This window comes from Saimiri boliviensis, chromosome 9 (assembly GCF_048565385.1).
Source record: "Saimiri boliviensis isolate mSaiBol1 chromosome 9, mSaiBol1.pri, whole genome shotgun sequence".
NCBI classification, from domain to species: domain Eukaryota; kingdom Metazoa; phylum Chordata; class Mammalia; order Primates; family Cebidae; genus Saimiri; species Saimiri boliviensis.
In genome coordinates, this window is record NC_133457.1 from 51,282,442 (window position 1) to 51,299,103 (window position 16,662).

Sequence of the window (16,662 nt, forward strand, 5' to 3'; positions counted from 1 at the left end):
TTGTTCATTTAGTGGGATTGTAGATGTGATTAGGAAAAAAAAAAGATCATAATTCATCTGAAGAGGACACTATGGCTATCACAAGTGACATTTTTTTTTCTTTTAAATTAGGAGGAATTTCTAATGCAGCTGTGTAAAAATAGAATTAGTACCTTTGAATAGATAGCAAGTTTTTCAACCAATTATAAGGTATGCTGTGTAGATAAGGGGAATAGGTTCTTAGAATAAACCGTCTGCTTGAGGATCATAAACCCAGTTACACCTGGGCTACCTGTTTTTGTAAATAAAATTTTATTAGCACACAACCATTTGGTTACATATGTATGGCTGCTTTTGTGCTGCAACTGCAGAGTTAAGTGTTTAGTCTGTGGTGCCTAAAATATTTATTTTCTGGCTTCTTCCAGGAAAACATTACCAACTCCTCCTATTTAAAATAACCCCCTGCCCCCCAGTAATATGTTTTTACTTGAATGATCCTACAAAAAAGGAGGGAAACTTCAAGCTGAAGTTTAGTAACTCATTTGTTCTTTCCAAGGTTAGCACCGAAGCTACAGAATGGTCTCATTTGCTAATAGCAGATTCAGGCCATATTATGAGCCTCATTTAGTTATGAAAAGCTAAGCTAAAACTATTTCCTGGCTTTCTTAGTTCCTTCAGCCTAATTGAAAACCCCAACCAAGTTATTCTCTCCCAGTTTTGATTTTATTTATTTTATCTAAATGTAAAGCACATTTAGCATCAAATGAAGTTCATTGTGACCTGAGACAATGGGAGGCAGCCACATGTGGGAGTGCTAGAAATAAACCTCATGTCTATCTGATGGGAAACACTGTGTGAAGAAAAAGGAACTTGTCTGTCCAGTGGGATCTTTGCTGACTTTTTGTACTCTGACCCCATGTTTTTTTTTAAAATGCAGGACTTCAGTTTTTTTTTTTTTAAGTTCATTTCCAAACTAATACCTTTCTCTCACTAAACCTTTTTTACTGTTTCTATAAATATATGTGCTCCAATGTTTCTATTTTGTTTGTTTTTCTTTTGACCAGCTGTTCAGGTTAACCTGGGTCACATAGCACACACTTTTAAGGTCAATCCCAAATCTTGAAGTACATTCTATACATTACTGTTCTAGTACTTATAACAGTGCCATGTTAATGCATATTGCTCGTCTTTATTTTTCTGTGATGTTCCAAAATATTCTTTTAGTATCTTTTATGTCAGCTTAGGTCATTTGTAAGACATCAGCATGTTAGGACACGGATACCCTGACCTCCTTTCGTCAACAGATAATAAGCAAATCTTATAGGTTGGCTACACATAAAACCTATTTGGCCTTGGGTAGATTTGCCAGTCCTCTGCATGCCCCCCGACCCCCACCCGAACAAATACATATGAAATCAGTTTTTTGACGGTTGCCTCCATTAAGACTTCATATCTGAGTTACACTAATGGAGTTTACATTTTACATTCTTTTTTTTTTTTTTTTTTTTTTTTTTTTTTTTTTAAGACAGGGTCTCACTCTATCGCCCCAGCTGGAGTGCAGTGGCACAGTCATGAGTCATGGCTCATGGCAGGCTGAAACCCCTGGGCTCAGGTGATCTTCCACCTCAGCCTCCTGGGTAGCTAGGACCATAGGCCCCTGCCACCATGCCTGGCTGATTTTCGAATTTCTTTGTAGAGACGAAGTTTCACCATGTTGCCCAGGCTGGTCTTGAACTCCTTGACTTAAGTGATCCACCCACCTTGGCCTTCCAAAGTGCTAGGATTACAGGTGTGAGCCACCGTGCCTGGCCTACTTCCCTTTTAAGAGACCTATACAAAAGTTATTCAGTGAGTGGTATCAGCAGTCTCAGAGGGTTGGAGGAAGAAGGTGGAAATAATGCAAGCATTAGGTAAAAGATTAACACTTTTCTCCTTTGGAGGCCATGGGCTAAGGTGTTACTCAGACTCTATAGTCATTGTGTCAGAGTCAAAATCATAGATAAGAAAGACAAATATCACATATTCTCACTCATAAGCAGGAGCTAAATAATGTATACACATAAAAGAAGAGTGTGGGATGATGGGCAGTGGGGACTTGGATGAGTGGGTTGATGGCAGGTTGCTTGGTGGGTACGATGTCTGTTGCTCCAGTAATAAGATGCACTGAAGGCCCTGACTTCACCACAGTGCAATATATCAATGTAGCAAAACTGCACTTCTACCCCATGAATATATACAAGTTGTAACAAAATTTTTTTAAGCCAGATAATTTGTTATATACCTGTTTGAAGTAAGGATATGGAGCTGCCATCCCAGTGCTATAGAATTTATTTCATTTTTAAATGCTTGCTTTAGTTTGAAAGTTAAGAAATTGCTACTTGAGTTAGAAAGTCTGAGAAAGGAGGTTAAACATTACTGAAATTGTTGTCTTGGCCTTTATAAGAAGTGTAGCAGTTGAGTGCAGTGGGGACCTAGGTGAGATGATCACGGCTCCAAGAGTTTGTCCCCAGCTTGACTTCTGTCAAACTGTCTCTCTGAGAAGGATGTTTTTTCCTTCTCATTGTGAACATTCTACCCTCAAGGCACTGAATGCTTTCATCGTTGCTTGCTTTTGAAAAGGAAGTTATTGGACTTGTGCCTACTTTGGCTGCAAGTGGAGTGAGAGGAGATGCAGGAAAGTGAGAAACTACACTTTAACCTGGCAATGTTTGCTTTCCGTGTGTTGTGTCATGATAAGAATAAGGGGTGTTATTAAAAACATTAATGCTGCGTTAAGAGACTGCTTCATTCTCTTATCATGTATTTTAACATTGCTGCTCCCAACCTCATTTTGCTAGAACTAGTAAAGTGCTGTTATTATTATTATTATTATTATTTTTTTTTGAGATGGAGTTTTGTTCTTGTTGCCCAGGCTGGAATACAATGGCAATGATCTTGGCTCACTGTAGCCTCCGCCTCCCAGAGTCAAGCAATTCTCCTGCCTCAGCCTCCCGAGTAGCTGAGATTACAGGTGCCTGCCACCATATCCACCTAGTTTTTTGTATTTTTAGTAGAGACGGGGTTTCACCATGTTGGCCAGGCTGGTCTCGAACTCTTGGATAATCCATCAACCTTGGCATCCCAAAGTACTGGGATTACAGGTGTGAGCCACCATGCCTGACAGAAAAGTCCTTTTTTTTTTTTTAATTTTTTTTTTTGAGATGGAGTTTTGCTCTTGTTACCCAGGCTGGAGTGCAGTGGCGCGATCTCGGCTCACCGCAACCTCCGCCTCCTGGGTTCAGGCAATTCTCCTGCCTCAGCCTCCTGAGTAACTGGGATTACAGGCACACGCCACCATGCCCAGCTAATTTTTTTTTTTGTATTTTTAGTAGAGACGGGGTTTCACGATGTTGACCAGGATGGTCTCAATCTCTTGACCTCGTGATCCACCTGCCTTGGCCTCCCAAAGTGCTGGGATTATAGGCATGAGCCACTGCGCCTGGCCAGAAAAATACTTTTAAAAAAGCATAAAATAATTTTATTTTGGGGGGAAAGGAGTTTTAGAAACTGTTTAATTTTAGAAACTATCCGATTGTGACACATGATAACATACTCATATACTCCCTCCTCCCCACAACACACACCTCTCTGTTTGTCACTCATAAAGTCCTTCAGAAGTTTTCTCAGTGCTCTTAGGAATATGACAGAAGTCCTTACTTGGCCAACAGGGACCTGCATGGTCTTTTCAGTACTTACTCTGTCTTCTGCTCATCTTTCTTTTGTGCTCCCCCTGTGCTCTCCTTCAACCCTGCTGTCATTCCTCCACGTGGAAGTCTTTTTTGACTCCTGCCATATTCTCCTGGCACTTCTTCCTTATACATATGCACATTGTACATTTGCACTTTGTAAACTCAATGAGTGTAGGGACTGCTGCTTTTTGGTTTTCTTGTTTGTTTGGTTGGTTGATTTTTGCTTATTTCTGTATCACCAGCATATAACACAGTGCTTGGTTAGCTGTACCCAAGTATTTATGGAGCCCATGAATTCCACCCACTGTATTTTCTGTAGCTACCTGATCTTTATTTGAACCTGTCTCATTCCATTTTGGTGTTCTTATTATAATACAGTTTTTAGAACTTACAGAAAATATTTGAAACCAAAATGAGAAAAAGGTTAAAAAAAAAAAAAAAAAAAAAAAAAGGTGTTTTTTTTTTGTGAGTTGGACTCTCACTCTTTTTGCCCAGGTTGGAGTGCAGTGGCACAATCTTGGCTCACTGCAACCTCTGCCTTCCAGGTTCAAGCAGTTCTCCTGCCTCAGCCTTCCAACTAGCTGGGATTACAGTCATACAGTGCCACACCTGGCTAAGTTTTGTATTTTTTTAGCAAAGACAGGGCTTCTCCATGTTGGTTAAGCTGGTCTCAAACTCCTGACCTCAGGTGATCTGCCCACATTGGCCTCCCAAAGTGCTGCTTTTACAGGCGTGAGCCACCGTACCCAGCCAAGAAAAAGGTAATATTAGTATACAAAGAGTTCACATAAGTCACTGAATAAGATGTCTAAAGCCTCAATAAATCGACAAAGAATATAAATAGCTAAGTCATAAAAGAAATCTTAGAATGCTTAAAAGATCCAGGTGCAGTGGCTCTTAATCCCAACACTTTAGGAGGCTGAGGCAGGAGGATCACTTGAAGCCAGGAGTTACAAGTCTTGGCAACAAAGTAAAACCTCATCTCTACAAAAAAATTTTTTTAAAAAATTAAGCATAGTGGCACATGCCTGTAGTCCCAACTACTCCGGCAGCCAAAGGAGAGAGGATTACCTTGAGCCCAGGGCTTTGACGCTGTTGTGAGCTATGATCGTGTCACTGCGCTCCAGCCTGGGCAAAAAAGTGACACACTGACTCTTAAAAAAAAGAAATGGGCAAAAGAATAATTATCTTTATTAGGGATCAAATAAGTGCAAATCAAAGCAAAATGCCACCTATCAATTTAGCAAAAAATTTAATTGATAATCTGTTCTTCAGAATTTATTGCTCTAGTTAGAATATCAATTCTCATCTTTCTGACAGATTATTAGTCCTTTGTAAATACTCAGTCACCTCTTTTCAGTTAAAGTTGCTGTATCCAAGGAGTTTACAATCCAGTTGGGGAGGTAAGATCTCAACTCAAGAAATGAGAAGTCAGCATGCAGACCCATTGATGTCACATTGCTGGTCTGGTTTAAGTCTTTGTTCAGTCACTGTAAACTGTAAAACATGTAGCAGTTCTTCATCTAAATCAGCCTATTTTTACTCACAAGAAGTAAAAGCCTGTCACATAATCAGTGACTTTGTCTATTTAAAGATATTTTTACATCTTTTTAATCTAAGACCCATTTAAGGCCCAGCTTTAAGTCTTAGGTCTTCCACTTAGTTAAATGTATGACTTTTGGGAAGTTACTTACATTACTCATTTGTAAAACTGGTAACTTACCTTGTAGGGTTTGTATTATTCAATTTGTTTATTGATTTTAAAATATTAATTGAGCATCTACTGTGTGATAGGCCTAGACTGAGGCACTGAGGATAGATAGAACAGTGAAAAATCCATACTTGGCCAGGTGTGGTGGCTCATGCCTATAATCCCAGCACTTTGGGAGGCTGGGGAGGGAGGATCACTTGAGCCCGGGAGTTCAAGAGCAGCCTGGGCAACATGGCCAAACCCTGTCTCAACAAAAATTTTTAAAAATTAGCCAGGTGTAGTGGCGCATGCCTGTAGTCCCAGCTACTCAGGAGGCTGAGGGGAGAGGATGGCTTGAGACCATAATGAACTGAGATTATACCACCACACTCCAGCCTGAGTGACAGAGTGAGACCTGTCTCAAAAAAAAGAAAGAAAGATTGTAGGCTTGAACAACTATAAGGATGAAATTTCCCTAAAGTGCTTAGTCTGGCACATGGCACTTACTGGGTATTCCGTAAAGAGTGGTTTACTTCCCCAAAATCTAGATTAAGTGTGAAAGAGTTTTATCCAGTGTACTTCTGTCTACCTGTGCAAGCAAGTAGAATGTTTCACCAGAATAGATAAAACATTTTATATGTAATTGGCACATTGGAATCCTTGTAAATTACTGCTTCTGTTGGCCAAGAGGTTTACTCCCTTGGTAGAACTTGTGTTTTTCCATATGATAATAATATAGTAACAAGTATATTAATAATAATAAAAGATTTTTTTTAATTAAAGGGAAAATCTTACCAAATTAATGTTTCATTTTAAGGAAAATATCACTCTTTATGCCCATTTTCTTCCTTCCAGGATGTTGCCTTACGGCTGTTTAGCAACAGGAGATCGCTCTGGCCTCATTGAAGTTGTGAGCACCTCTGAAACAATTGCTGACATTCAGCTGAACAGTAGCAATGTGGCTGCTGCTGCAGCCTTCAACAAAGATGCCCTTCTGAATTGGCTCAAAGAATACAATTCTGGGTTAGTTTCTTCTGTTTAATTATCATTTTTCTGTACAAACAGCCAAAGAAATACTGTATGCTCCCAATAGAAGTCATCAGTGTGTTAGAGGAAATATTAGTGTTTTTTATTCATTGCTTCATTTCAGGTTAGAACAAAACGACACATAGGCCTTCCTAAAGTCTTATAGAAGGTAAATGCTGAATTCTCCTTTATCTAGATCAAATTTTAGAGCCCTGCAGTAAAGTTACAATCTATGAGTTTAGGTATTTAAAGGTAATGTATTGAAGCCTTTCTTCAAGTGCTTCAGCTTCTCTAATTATGTGAATGTATGAAGTTAAGTAAGTTTTTAATAAGTTTATAGATTGTGATTTCTCCAAAGTAAAAAATACAATGCTTGGAATTATGACTATGGTGTTAGAAAAGCACTAATATATAGAAAAAAGAATTTCACAGTGAGGGGGAAATGGTCTGCAAGTATTTTTGCCTAAAGACTTCAAAGTCAGATACGTTTTATCAAGGACTTGTAATATGAAAATCAGTTTCCAAATTTTGATCTTAAGGCCTTGTCTCCAAGGAATCTCTATTACTTGCTTCTAATTGAAGTTAATGACTTAAATGGTTGAAACTGCAGTACTTAACTCTTAAACATGAAATTGTAGTCCGTATTGGGTCAAAACTAACAAAAATGTTCCCATCCCCAGCATGATCTAGCAAAGCCATGGTCTCTTCGAACCACGATCCGCATGTGCCTACGCACAGCCCCACTGAAACACAGCTTTCAGGACCCAGGAATTTGAATGTCGAAGGCTCAGTTACTTAGTGTCTTTGAAGGCAGCTCTCTCGGCCCTGCCCTGTGATGACCACCCACACTCCCCTTGGCTGATCCACATGTTCTCTTATATGGCTTTGGCAGCTCTGTGTTCTCACAATTAAAAAGGAAACAGAGGTATGGTTTGGGTCTCTCTCTATACAGTTGGAGGCTAAAAATCTTTTTTGTTTCTATTTTTTTCTCTTGTTCAGGGATGACCTGGACCGAGCCATTGAGGAATTTACTCTGTCCTGTGCTGGCTACTGTGTAGCTTCTTATGTCCTTGGGATTGGTGACAGACATAGTGACAACATCATGGTCAAAAAAACTGGCCAGGTGAGCTGCTCCCCAGGCTCTGCAAAGGGCCTTTGTAATGCTATTACTTGTGTATACCATAATCTCCTGTGCAACTCAGCCAGATTCTTTAGTGAGATTCTCAGTGTCATGTCTTTGTCTTCACTTCAATTTCTTAACACCTCTTCTTTTCATATACAGTCTACTATGTGTATTCATTTGTTTGCTTGCTTAAAGTTAGATGGTAAGCATTTATTTGTTTAAAAAATTATTGAAGGCCAGGCATGATGTCTCATGCCTGTAATCCCAGCACTTTGGAAGGCTGAGGCAGGCAGATCACCTGGGGTCAGGAGTTCAAGGCCAGCCTGACCAATATAGGAAACCCCGTCTCTACTAAAAATACAAAATTTAACTGGGTGTAGTGGTGAGCACCTGTAATCTCAGCTACTTGGGAGGCTGAGGCAAGAGAATTACTTGAACCCGGAGGCAGAGGTTGCAGTGAGCCGAGATCATGCCGCTGCACTCCAGCCTAGGTGACAAGAGTGAAACTCCGTCTAAAAAAAAAAAAATATTGAAAAAATTATTGTAGTTATTTTAAAGTGGCCTATTCTTTTAATATAAGAAATTGTATTTGGGATACATGTGTACCTAATAGAAAGAGCACATAATGTGGTGGTTGTATTAAATTTAAAGAAAACCAGTGTTTGAAAAAAAAAGTTGGGATGAACCCCACTTGAGCCATTTTCTCTTTTAGAACATCAAACCTATTCATATATAGGGAGAAGGAAGAACAGTTGTGTAAGTAATAGCATTCTGAGATACCTAGGGAATCTAGACCATGTTATTTATGGAGTACTTAAGTTTTCAAATGAAAATTTCATTTTTCAGAGTGACATGTTTATAAAATTTTTTTATATTAAGCAAAGACAAATGAGATACCTTAGATAATTTTTCAGTTAGCCATCCTAGGAATTTCCACACTAGAGGCATACTAGAATGAAAATCTCTCTGGGTCACTGTGTAAACTGTGGTTCTATGAGGGACTCAGAGTTTTGTCCTAGGAAATCTGGATTAGTTCTGGCTTGGGCTTTGAGAGTAGATGTGAAATGAATTTGTAATACACTATAATACATGAATGTACTACATACAATTGAGGAACCTTGTGTTCATACTTAAAAGGATTCCCTTGGACTTCCAGTCAATTACATTGAACACTTAGGTTTATCTCCATTTTCTTCTGATACCCCTCTAAAACAGTAATAAGGAATAAGAAATACGTAAACTCAAGAAGTCAAAGATGATAGGAAAATAGGCCACAGTGGGTGAAACATATTATTAGACTTGGGGTTGATAGAAAGTGAGATAGATAAGTGGCAGTGACTTAGCAGAACTGAGAAAATAGAAAGTACTTGGAAAGGGGTACACAAGTCTCATAAAAGCTCTGGAATCAGAGGCACCACGAACTGTTCAAGGAGGGATATAGAAAGAGGCTGAAACAGAACTAGCAGGCAGTTTATATATGGAGCAGTTAGGTACTCAAGTCCCCTTCCCTGTACCAAGAAGGAGATAGATTTATTTTCTGAAGAAACTGGTTCTGACTCAAGCATGCTTGTTTCTGCAGAGGCTACAGGAAAGGGTCCCATATTAAAAATACAGATGGAGTGAAAGTTGGCATGCTAAATGGTACAATCTGCAGCCACTTCCACTTGCTTTATTCTAAGAACACTGGCAGCCAGGTGTATAGCTCCACCCTCAGCAAGAGACTAGATGATTCCATTCTAGAAATCTGATTGGTCCCAGTGAAAAGTCCTACAGATCCTGACAGTTGAGGTTTCTCCCTAGTTTTTCTACAAGGAAGTCCACCAATCAACAAGCAAGCCTACCATGTACATAGAATTTTCAAATAGTGATTCATTGTTAAATATGAATGGTCAGCTAAGGATTAAGATACTTTTAAAAAGTGACAAAAATTATATATGTTTATCATGTGCAACATACTGTTTTGAAATATGTCTTCATTGTGGAATTGATAAATTGAGCTAACATGTTATTACCTCACATACTTATCTTTTTTTTGTGATGATAACATTTAAAATCCAGTCTTTCAGCAGTTTTCAGGAATGCAATATATTATAGTTGCTGTGTTACAAGACAGATCTCTTCAACTTATTCCTCCTATCTAAGTGAAATTTTGTATTATTTGACCAGTATCTCCCCAGCCCTTGTAGCCACCATTCTACTTGCTACTGGATTAGCAGACATTTAAGGGAAGCCTCTACCATGAAAGATGGAGACCAAACAAGCAAAATAGGGAAGAAAAGAAAACAGGATAACTGCACTAAACAGAGGGTGATTTTTAAAAATCAAAGCAAAAGCAATACATTGTATCTATAAAGTTATAGGGTTCTGTTTTTTTAATAGTCAGAAGATAGAGGTCTTGAAAATTAGAAACAGGAACAAATAAAAAGTTAAAATAGAAATAGGTAAGTATTTTGTGGCAGGCATAGTAAGTGTTTTATCTATAATTTAATGCCTTTGGTCCTAATAACAACCTTATAGAGTGGTGGCATTAGCCCCATTTTACAAGTGAGGATATTAAGGCAACAGAGAGTAGACATACCAAGATTTTAATCCTGGCAGTTTGGCTCATATTCTTTCTTTTAATTTACCATGCCTTAATATCTCCAAAAAATATGATAAATAGAGAAAAGATCCAGAAACGATAGAGACTCTGTCCAGGGAGGTATGCCCTCAGCTTAAATGGGAATTCCAGAAAGAAGTAAAAGAGAAAAGGAAAGAAGGGCACTTACTAAGCAAATAATACTAAGACATTTCCCAGAGTGAGCGTTCCTGAATATTCAGTCAAAATAGCACAAAAATTCTCAGATAATCTAAGAAAAACACCCTTACTAAGGGTCTGCACTATGAAATATCAGTGTATCAGACATAAAGAGCAAGTCTTAAAACCTCCTCAGAGACACAGCAGATCACATAGCAGAGTTTAGAAGTCAAAATAACTTGGCTCCTCAATAGCTACATTGGCAATTAGAAAACAGTGCAAGTCAGCTTCCATAATTTAGAGGGAAAATTATTTTTAACCTAAAATTCGATAACCAAACTATTAATCAAAAATAAGGGATAGAATGAAGATATTTTTCCAACTTGCAGGGTCTCAAAAGCTGTCACTCCTCTGCATCTTTTCTCAGAGATTGCCAGAATAAGGGCATCTACCAAAACAAGAGCCTAAACCAATAATTTTCAAGTGGGGCGATTTTTTTTCCTCAGGGAATATTTGTCAATATGTGAAAACAGTTTTAGCTGCAATAACTGGGGGTGGCATAGTCTAGTGGGTAGAAGCCAGGGATGCTGCTAAACACCCTGTGGTATACAGGACAGAATGCCATATCAAATGATATGACCTAAAATACCAATAGCACCAATGTTGAGAAGCCCTGGTCTCAACCAAAGAGAATGTGATGTTGGACACAGAAAACAGGGGCTCCAAATGGGAGAAGAGGAAAAGGAAGGCCGAGGATGATGGCTCTGCAGCAGGACCAGAGAACAAGTAGCCCAGATAGAAACCAATAGATTACCTGACTGACTGGAAAACAGTTCTGAAAATGATTTGTAGATTTGTTGTTGTGGTTTGATTTGTAGTTTTTTTTTGTTGTTTTGTTTTGTTTTGTTTGTTTTTTTGTTTTGTTTTTTTTTTTTTTGGAGACGGAGGTTCGCTCTTGTTACCCAGGCTGGAGTGCAATGGCACAATCTTGGCTCACTGCAACCTCCGCCTCCTGGGTTCAGGCAATTCTTCTGCCTCAGCCTCCCAAGTAGCTGGGATTACAGGCATGCGCCACCATGCCCAGCTAATTTTTTGTATTTTTAGTAGAGACGGGGTTTCACCATGTTGACCAGGATGGTCGCGATCTCTCGACCTCGTGATCCACCCGCCTTGGCCTCCCAAAGTGCTGGGATTACAGGCTTGAGCCACCGCGCCCGGCCTTGATTTGTAGATTTTTAAGGAGAGTTTGGGAAGAATTAATGATAAGGTCATAGAACACTAAACTAAATGAATGTATGAATACATGCATACAGTTTCTCAAGGAAAAAAGGTGAACAACATGTGAAAAATAAAAACACTGAATATTGAGGTCACCAGATATTATGACATAATGTGTTACAGTATGTAGCATTATCTTAGCATAAAAGTACTAAATCTTTATCTTCCATAATAAGAATAGTAGTATGCAATTAGGAAGCAAAAATGAGTATAAACATATTATTTAGAAAAATAGAGGCAGACACCAGGAAAAACACCTAGTGAGAAGAGTAAGAAGTTACCTCCAAATAGTAGCACTCCATGTGGGGAGCTAATAGGGCAAGGGTGTATTTTTTTTAAGATAGGGGCTTACTCTATCGCCCAGGCTGGAGTGCAGTGGCATGATCATGGCTCACTGCAGCCTCACCCTCCCAGGCTCAAGCAGTTCTCCCACCTCACCCTCCTGAGTAGCTGGGACCACAGGTATGTGCCACTATGCCTGGCCAATTTTTTTGTACATTTGTAGTGATGCGGTCTCGCTATGTTGCCCAGGCTGGCCTTAAACTCCTGGGCTCAAGTGATCCTCCTGCCTCAGCTTCCCAAAGTGCTGAGATTACAGGCATGAGCCACCACACCCAACCTGTACTCTTTTCTTGTTACGTTTTGTAGAACTATTTGACTTTTTAAAAATCAGACATTTTAATTATTTGGATGTATTTTTCTTTCTAAAGAACCTCTTTTCCCACTAGATACCTACAGTTTAGTGTCAGGGTTATTATTGATTATAAAACTCTTAAGAGGCCAAGCGCGGTAGCTCAAGCCTGTAATCCCAGCACTTTGGGAGGCCGAGGCGGGTGGATCACGAGGTCGAGAGATCGAGACCATCCTGGTCAACATGGTGAAACCCCGTCTCTACTAAAAATACAAAAAATTAGCTGGGCATGGTGGCACGTGCCTGTAATCCCAGCTACTCGGGAGGCTGAGGCAGGAGAATTGCCTGAACCCGGGAGGCGGAGGTTGCGGTGAGCTGAGATCACGCCATTGCACTCCAGCCTGGGTAACAAGAGCGAAACCCCTTCTCAAAAAGAAAAAAAAAAAAAAAACTCTTTAAGAGTGTTAGACGTGCTGTTTTCTCACCTGGCTCAGTAGGCTATAAACAGAGGGAGAATGGCTTGGATGAGGTTGGGTGTAGTGCCTCGGGGTCTAGGACTATGGAGGTTTTGCCTTTCTATTTAGAACCCACCAGAAAAATGAAGGAAATTAAATCCCATTTGTTTTCCAGCTCTTCCACATTGATTTTGGACATATTCTTGGAAATTTCAAATCAAAGTTTGGCATTAAAAGGGAGCGAGTGCCTTTTATTCTTACCTATGATTTCATCCATGTCATTCAGCAAGGAAAAACAGGAAATACAGAAAAGTTTGGCCGGTGAGTACTGCCCTTGTGTCAAGGCAAAACACTGCTAACATTTTCTTATCTGACCAAGTAGACTAGCATTTCTTAGCTGAGTTATATTTGGATATTGGAAATACTCAGTCTGATTATAGGGAGCTTCTGGGGGAATTTGCCTGTCAGATTATTGTGCTGGTTCAGAAATTCTCAGGAGAAACAGAATGCTAGAAATTTAAAATAGTTACTGCATTTTATTCCAATGATATACTACCTTTTACCTGTTTCAGAAAATTCTCTGAAACTATTAAGACAGTTGATAGGAAGATGCTGAAAAGGCATCTGCTATCATTGTGTATGGAGTATAGTGATGGAATCAGGGTTCGGGGCAAATTTTGTAATCTCTGATCTATTACCGACTACCTACCTGTTCCCAAGCATAATACTTTTTGCCTTTGTTTCATCTTAAAGTGGGGACAAAAATAATAAAATTAAGGGCTACTATGATGATTGGAGATATATCTTGTGACCAACACATGCTTAACAAATGATTGTCACTATCCTTTATAGTTCTGCCTGAGTTTCTGCAGAATATTCCTCAGTGGGTCTCGTTTTCTCTTTGGCAAAATAAGAGGGATAAAATTCGATGCTCCTCGGCCTGGCATGGTAGCTGATGTCCCAACACTTTGGGAGGCCGAGTCAAGCGGATTACTGGAGGTCAGGAGTTTGAGACCAGCCTGGCCAACATGGTGAAACCCCATCTCTACTAAAAATACAAAAAGTAGCCGGGTGTGGTAATGCACACATGTAATGTCAGCTACACAGGAGGCTAATGCAGGAGAGAATCACTTAAACCTCGGAGGCAGAGGTTGCAGTGAGCCGAGATTGAGTCAGTGCACTCCAGCCTGGGCAACAGAGCAAGGCTTCATCTCAAAAATAAATAAATAAATAAATAAAATAAATAAAAATTGGATGATCCTCTTGAAGGACCATCTTGAAGAGGAGAGAGAGGGAAGGCAGGATCATAGGAAGTAGCAATGCAAAAGCACTGACCCTGATCGGAAGGCCATTAAAAAAAATTAGTCCCTGGAATTAGACCACAAATAAAGAACCCAGAAGTATGTTCAGAAATCCTCATGGATTGTAATTATCACTGAATTAATGATCAGTTCTTGTGTCTCATAGACTTAAAAAGTCTAGATTATTAATAAAAATGTTATAACCTTTTATCATAGAATTTCGATTTAGTTTTGTTTTTGAAAAATAGGTATGTGAAGTTAGACTGATTGTTTTATGTAGATTTTGGTCCTGGGACAATTTCCGCGGAAATAAAAATCAGAAATGAACCTTTAGTTCAGTAAAAATTTTCTTACTCAAATAGAAAGTTTAGCTGTGTCTTATTAATTTTCTTTATGAAAAGTGCTGTCTCCCCTCTAACACTGTGCTCATGTGGTTTGCTGCATCAAAAAGGTTCCGTCAGTGTTGTGAGGATGCATATCTGATTTTACGACGGCATGGGAATCTCTTCATCACTCTCTTTGCATTGATGTTGACTGCAGGGCTTCCTGAACTCACATCAGTCAAGGATATACAGTATCTTAAGGTATAAAACCCCTTTTCCTTCTATATTGGACTTTGTGGGTATTGAGCTCAGTTTGAGCTGCCTGTTTTATTCAAGTGTCTGAAAGGAGTAGAACAAAGTCATTTCCTCTAGGATCATTCTTAGACAGGAGGGAAAGTATCTGGGAAGTTCACATAAAGGAGGAATTTTGAAGAGTGGCTTGTAACCCAGAAGATTTTCCCATTAGTAGAAGGAGCATAAAGAAGACTAGTATTGGGAAATGGCTTTCTTACTCACATTACTGGAAGACTGCGGATCAGGAGCAGGTTGACACCATGATTTTCAACAGACTGCCTTTTTCTTGCCAGGGTCTTAGTGGGTCTTGAGTCATCTCAAGGATTTGGGTGGTAGTGGCAAGCTGCTTTATGTGCTGCAGTAATTATAAATTGGTTTTCATCTTCAAAAATCTTTTGGAAGAAGTCATATTATCTCCCTATCTTGGGGTTCTGCCTCCTACAGATAATATTCAAATAAGAACAGGAAGCATGCTGCTTGATGGTGGCTGGGGAGGCACAGCCAAGCAAGCCTCCTGCAAACTTTGATATTTGCATGTATCTACTAAAGTTACATAAAATCGTATTTCCCCCCTTCCATTTTAGGACTCTCTTGCATTAGGGAAGAGTGAAGAAGAAGCACTCAAACAGTTTAAACAAAAATTTGATGAGGCGCTCAGGGAAAGCTGGACTACTAAAGTGAACTGGATGGCCCACACAGTTCGGAAAGACTACAGATCTTAACGATCAGCCTTTGCTCCTAACATATTTGTTGGTTTCATTTCGTTTTCATTTTGCACTTGCACTAAATTGAAACTGACCCTGTCAGAGATGTTATAAAGGGAATGAAATCCTGGAACTCAGAGTTAAATTAAGAACAAGGCATCCCACAGAACCTAATCTGAACAATCCCCGATGATTCCCTCTGCTTTTTGAATACTTCCAAGACTTATCATGAAAACTGTCAATGGATAATCATTTCCTGCTGACTTTGCACGCCAAGGAATGCTACTAGAGATTGTTTCTGTTTTTGTTTGTTTGTTTTTTCTAATGTTTGGTACTTTCCTAGAATGGTGTAAATACTTCTTTTCAATGTTGTGACCAAGTGTTGTCACTCAACCAACAACTTATCCACACCTGAGGGTTGGTGGCTGTTCTTACTTTCCAAATGAGGCTAAAAAGAAAGGCATCTATCTTTCTTCCCTTTTAAAATTGTATAAACTGCAAATCATAATATAATTTGAATTTATGATTATTTTTGAGAAGAAATCTTTTAAACCTGTGGACACTCATTAATTCTTTTGTTAATATTTATCTCCATGATAGCATCATTCCAGCCAGACTTGCTGAAAATCCACTGGTGAGGCAAATATAATATATATAAATATGCTACATATATATTTATAAAATTTCTAGTGGGAGTTCTATATAAATGTTTCTTTGGTATTCTTCAACTTGTGTTTTAAAGTTTTACAAAAAGCAGAGCTTTTTCCTAAGTTACTTTTCAGTTAGGTAACTGTGTGATCCAGTTCTTCCAGCTGCTTCTATAATGAGGCACATATTAATACGGTTTTTATATGGTATCTGTGAAAGAGTTCACTTCATAGAGAATAATACTTGAGCAAATGTATCCAAGAAAGCAAGCAAATGAAAAGGAACTTATTTATGGAATAACTCCAGGTCTGAAATTCAGTATTTTAGAAAAATGCCAGCTCTTCTTACTGTATTTATTAAAACTTGTAATAATGTGATTTTTTTCAAGGATATTAGTTCAAACTGAAATGGTTTCATGCCACATGGAAATCTAAGTTAATTGTTGAGGTACCATATATTTAGGGTGCTAGGGGCAAATAATGTTAATATGTGCAATAGGAACTACTGGTTTGAATGTGTAAATGGATGATCTCTCTGAGTTCTGGCAACATCCAGCAAAACTACTGCTTATTCTCCAAAGAATACTGGGAGCTCTCAATCCTCAATGATATGGGACAGAGAACTGAGTATTTGCCCTTTGACTGAGTTTTCTATAGGAATTTTATTAAAGAATGTTTAATTTTGTTGTCCTTCTTAAGGTTTTCAGTCAAATAAACGAGTGAGCTGGTTTCGGCTGTTCTTGGAA

At 38.9% G+C, this 16,662-nt stretch overlaps 1 protein-coding gene across 7 annotated transcripts in view; it reads left to right on the plus strand.

The window, feature by feature from the left end:
* The window catches only part of PIK3CB (phosphatidylinositol-4,5-bisphosphate 3-kinase catalytic subunit beta), a 254,144-nt gene extending 237,482 nt beyond the window's left edge, over positions 1 to 16,662 (plus strand). For all 7 annotated transcript variants that reach the window (XM_074405842.1, XM_074405841.1, XM_074405843.1 and 4 more), the window contains 5 exons: positions 6,253 to 6,420; positions 7,423 to 7,546; positions 12,823 to 12,968; positions 14,400 to 14,532; positions 15,150 to 16,662. In XM_074405842.1, the coding sequence (XP_074261943.1) occupies positions 6,253 to 6,420; positions 7,423 to 7,546; positions 12,823 to 12,968; positions 14,400 to 14,532; positions 15,150 to 15,287 (709 nt within the window). In that variant the 3' untranslated portion in view covers positions 15,288 to 16,662. The remainder of the gene's footprint in view (positions 1 to 6,252; positions 6,421 to 7,422; positions 7,547 to 12,822; positions 12,969 to 14,399; positions 14,533 to 15,149) is intronic.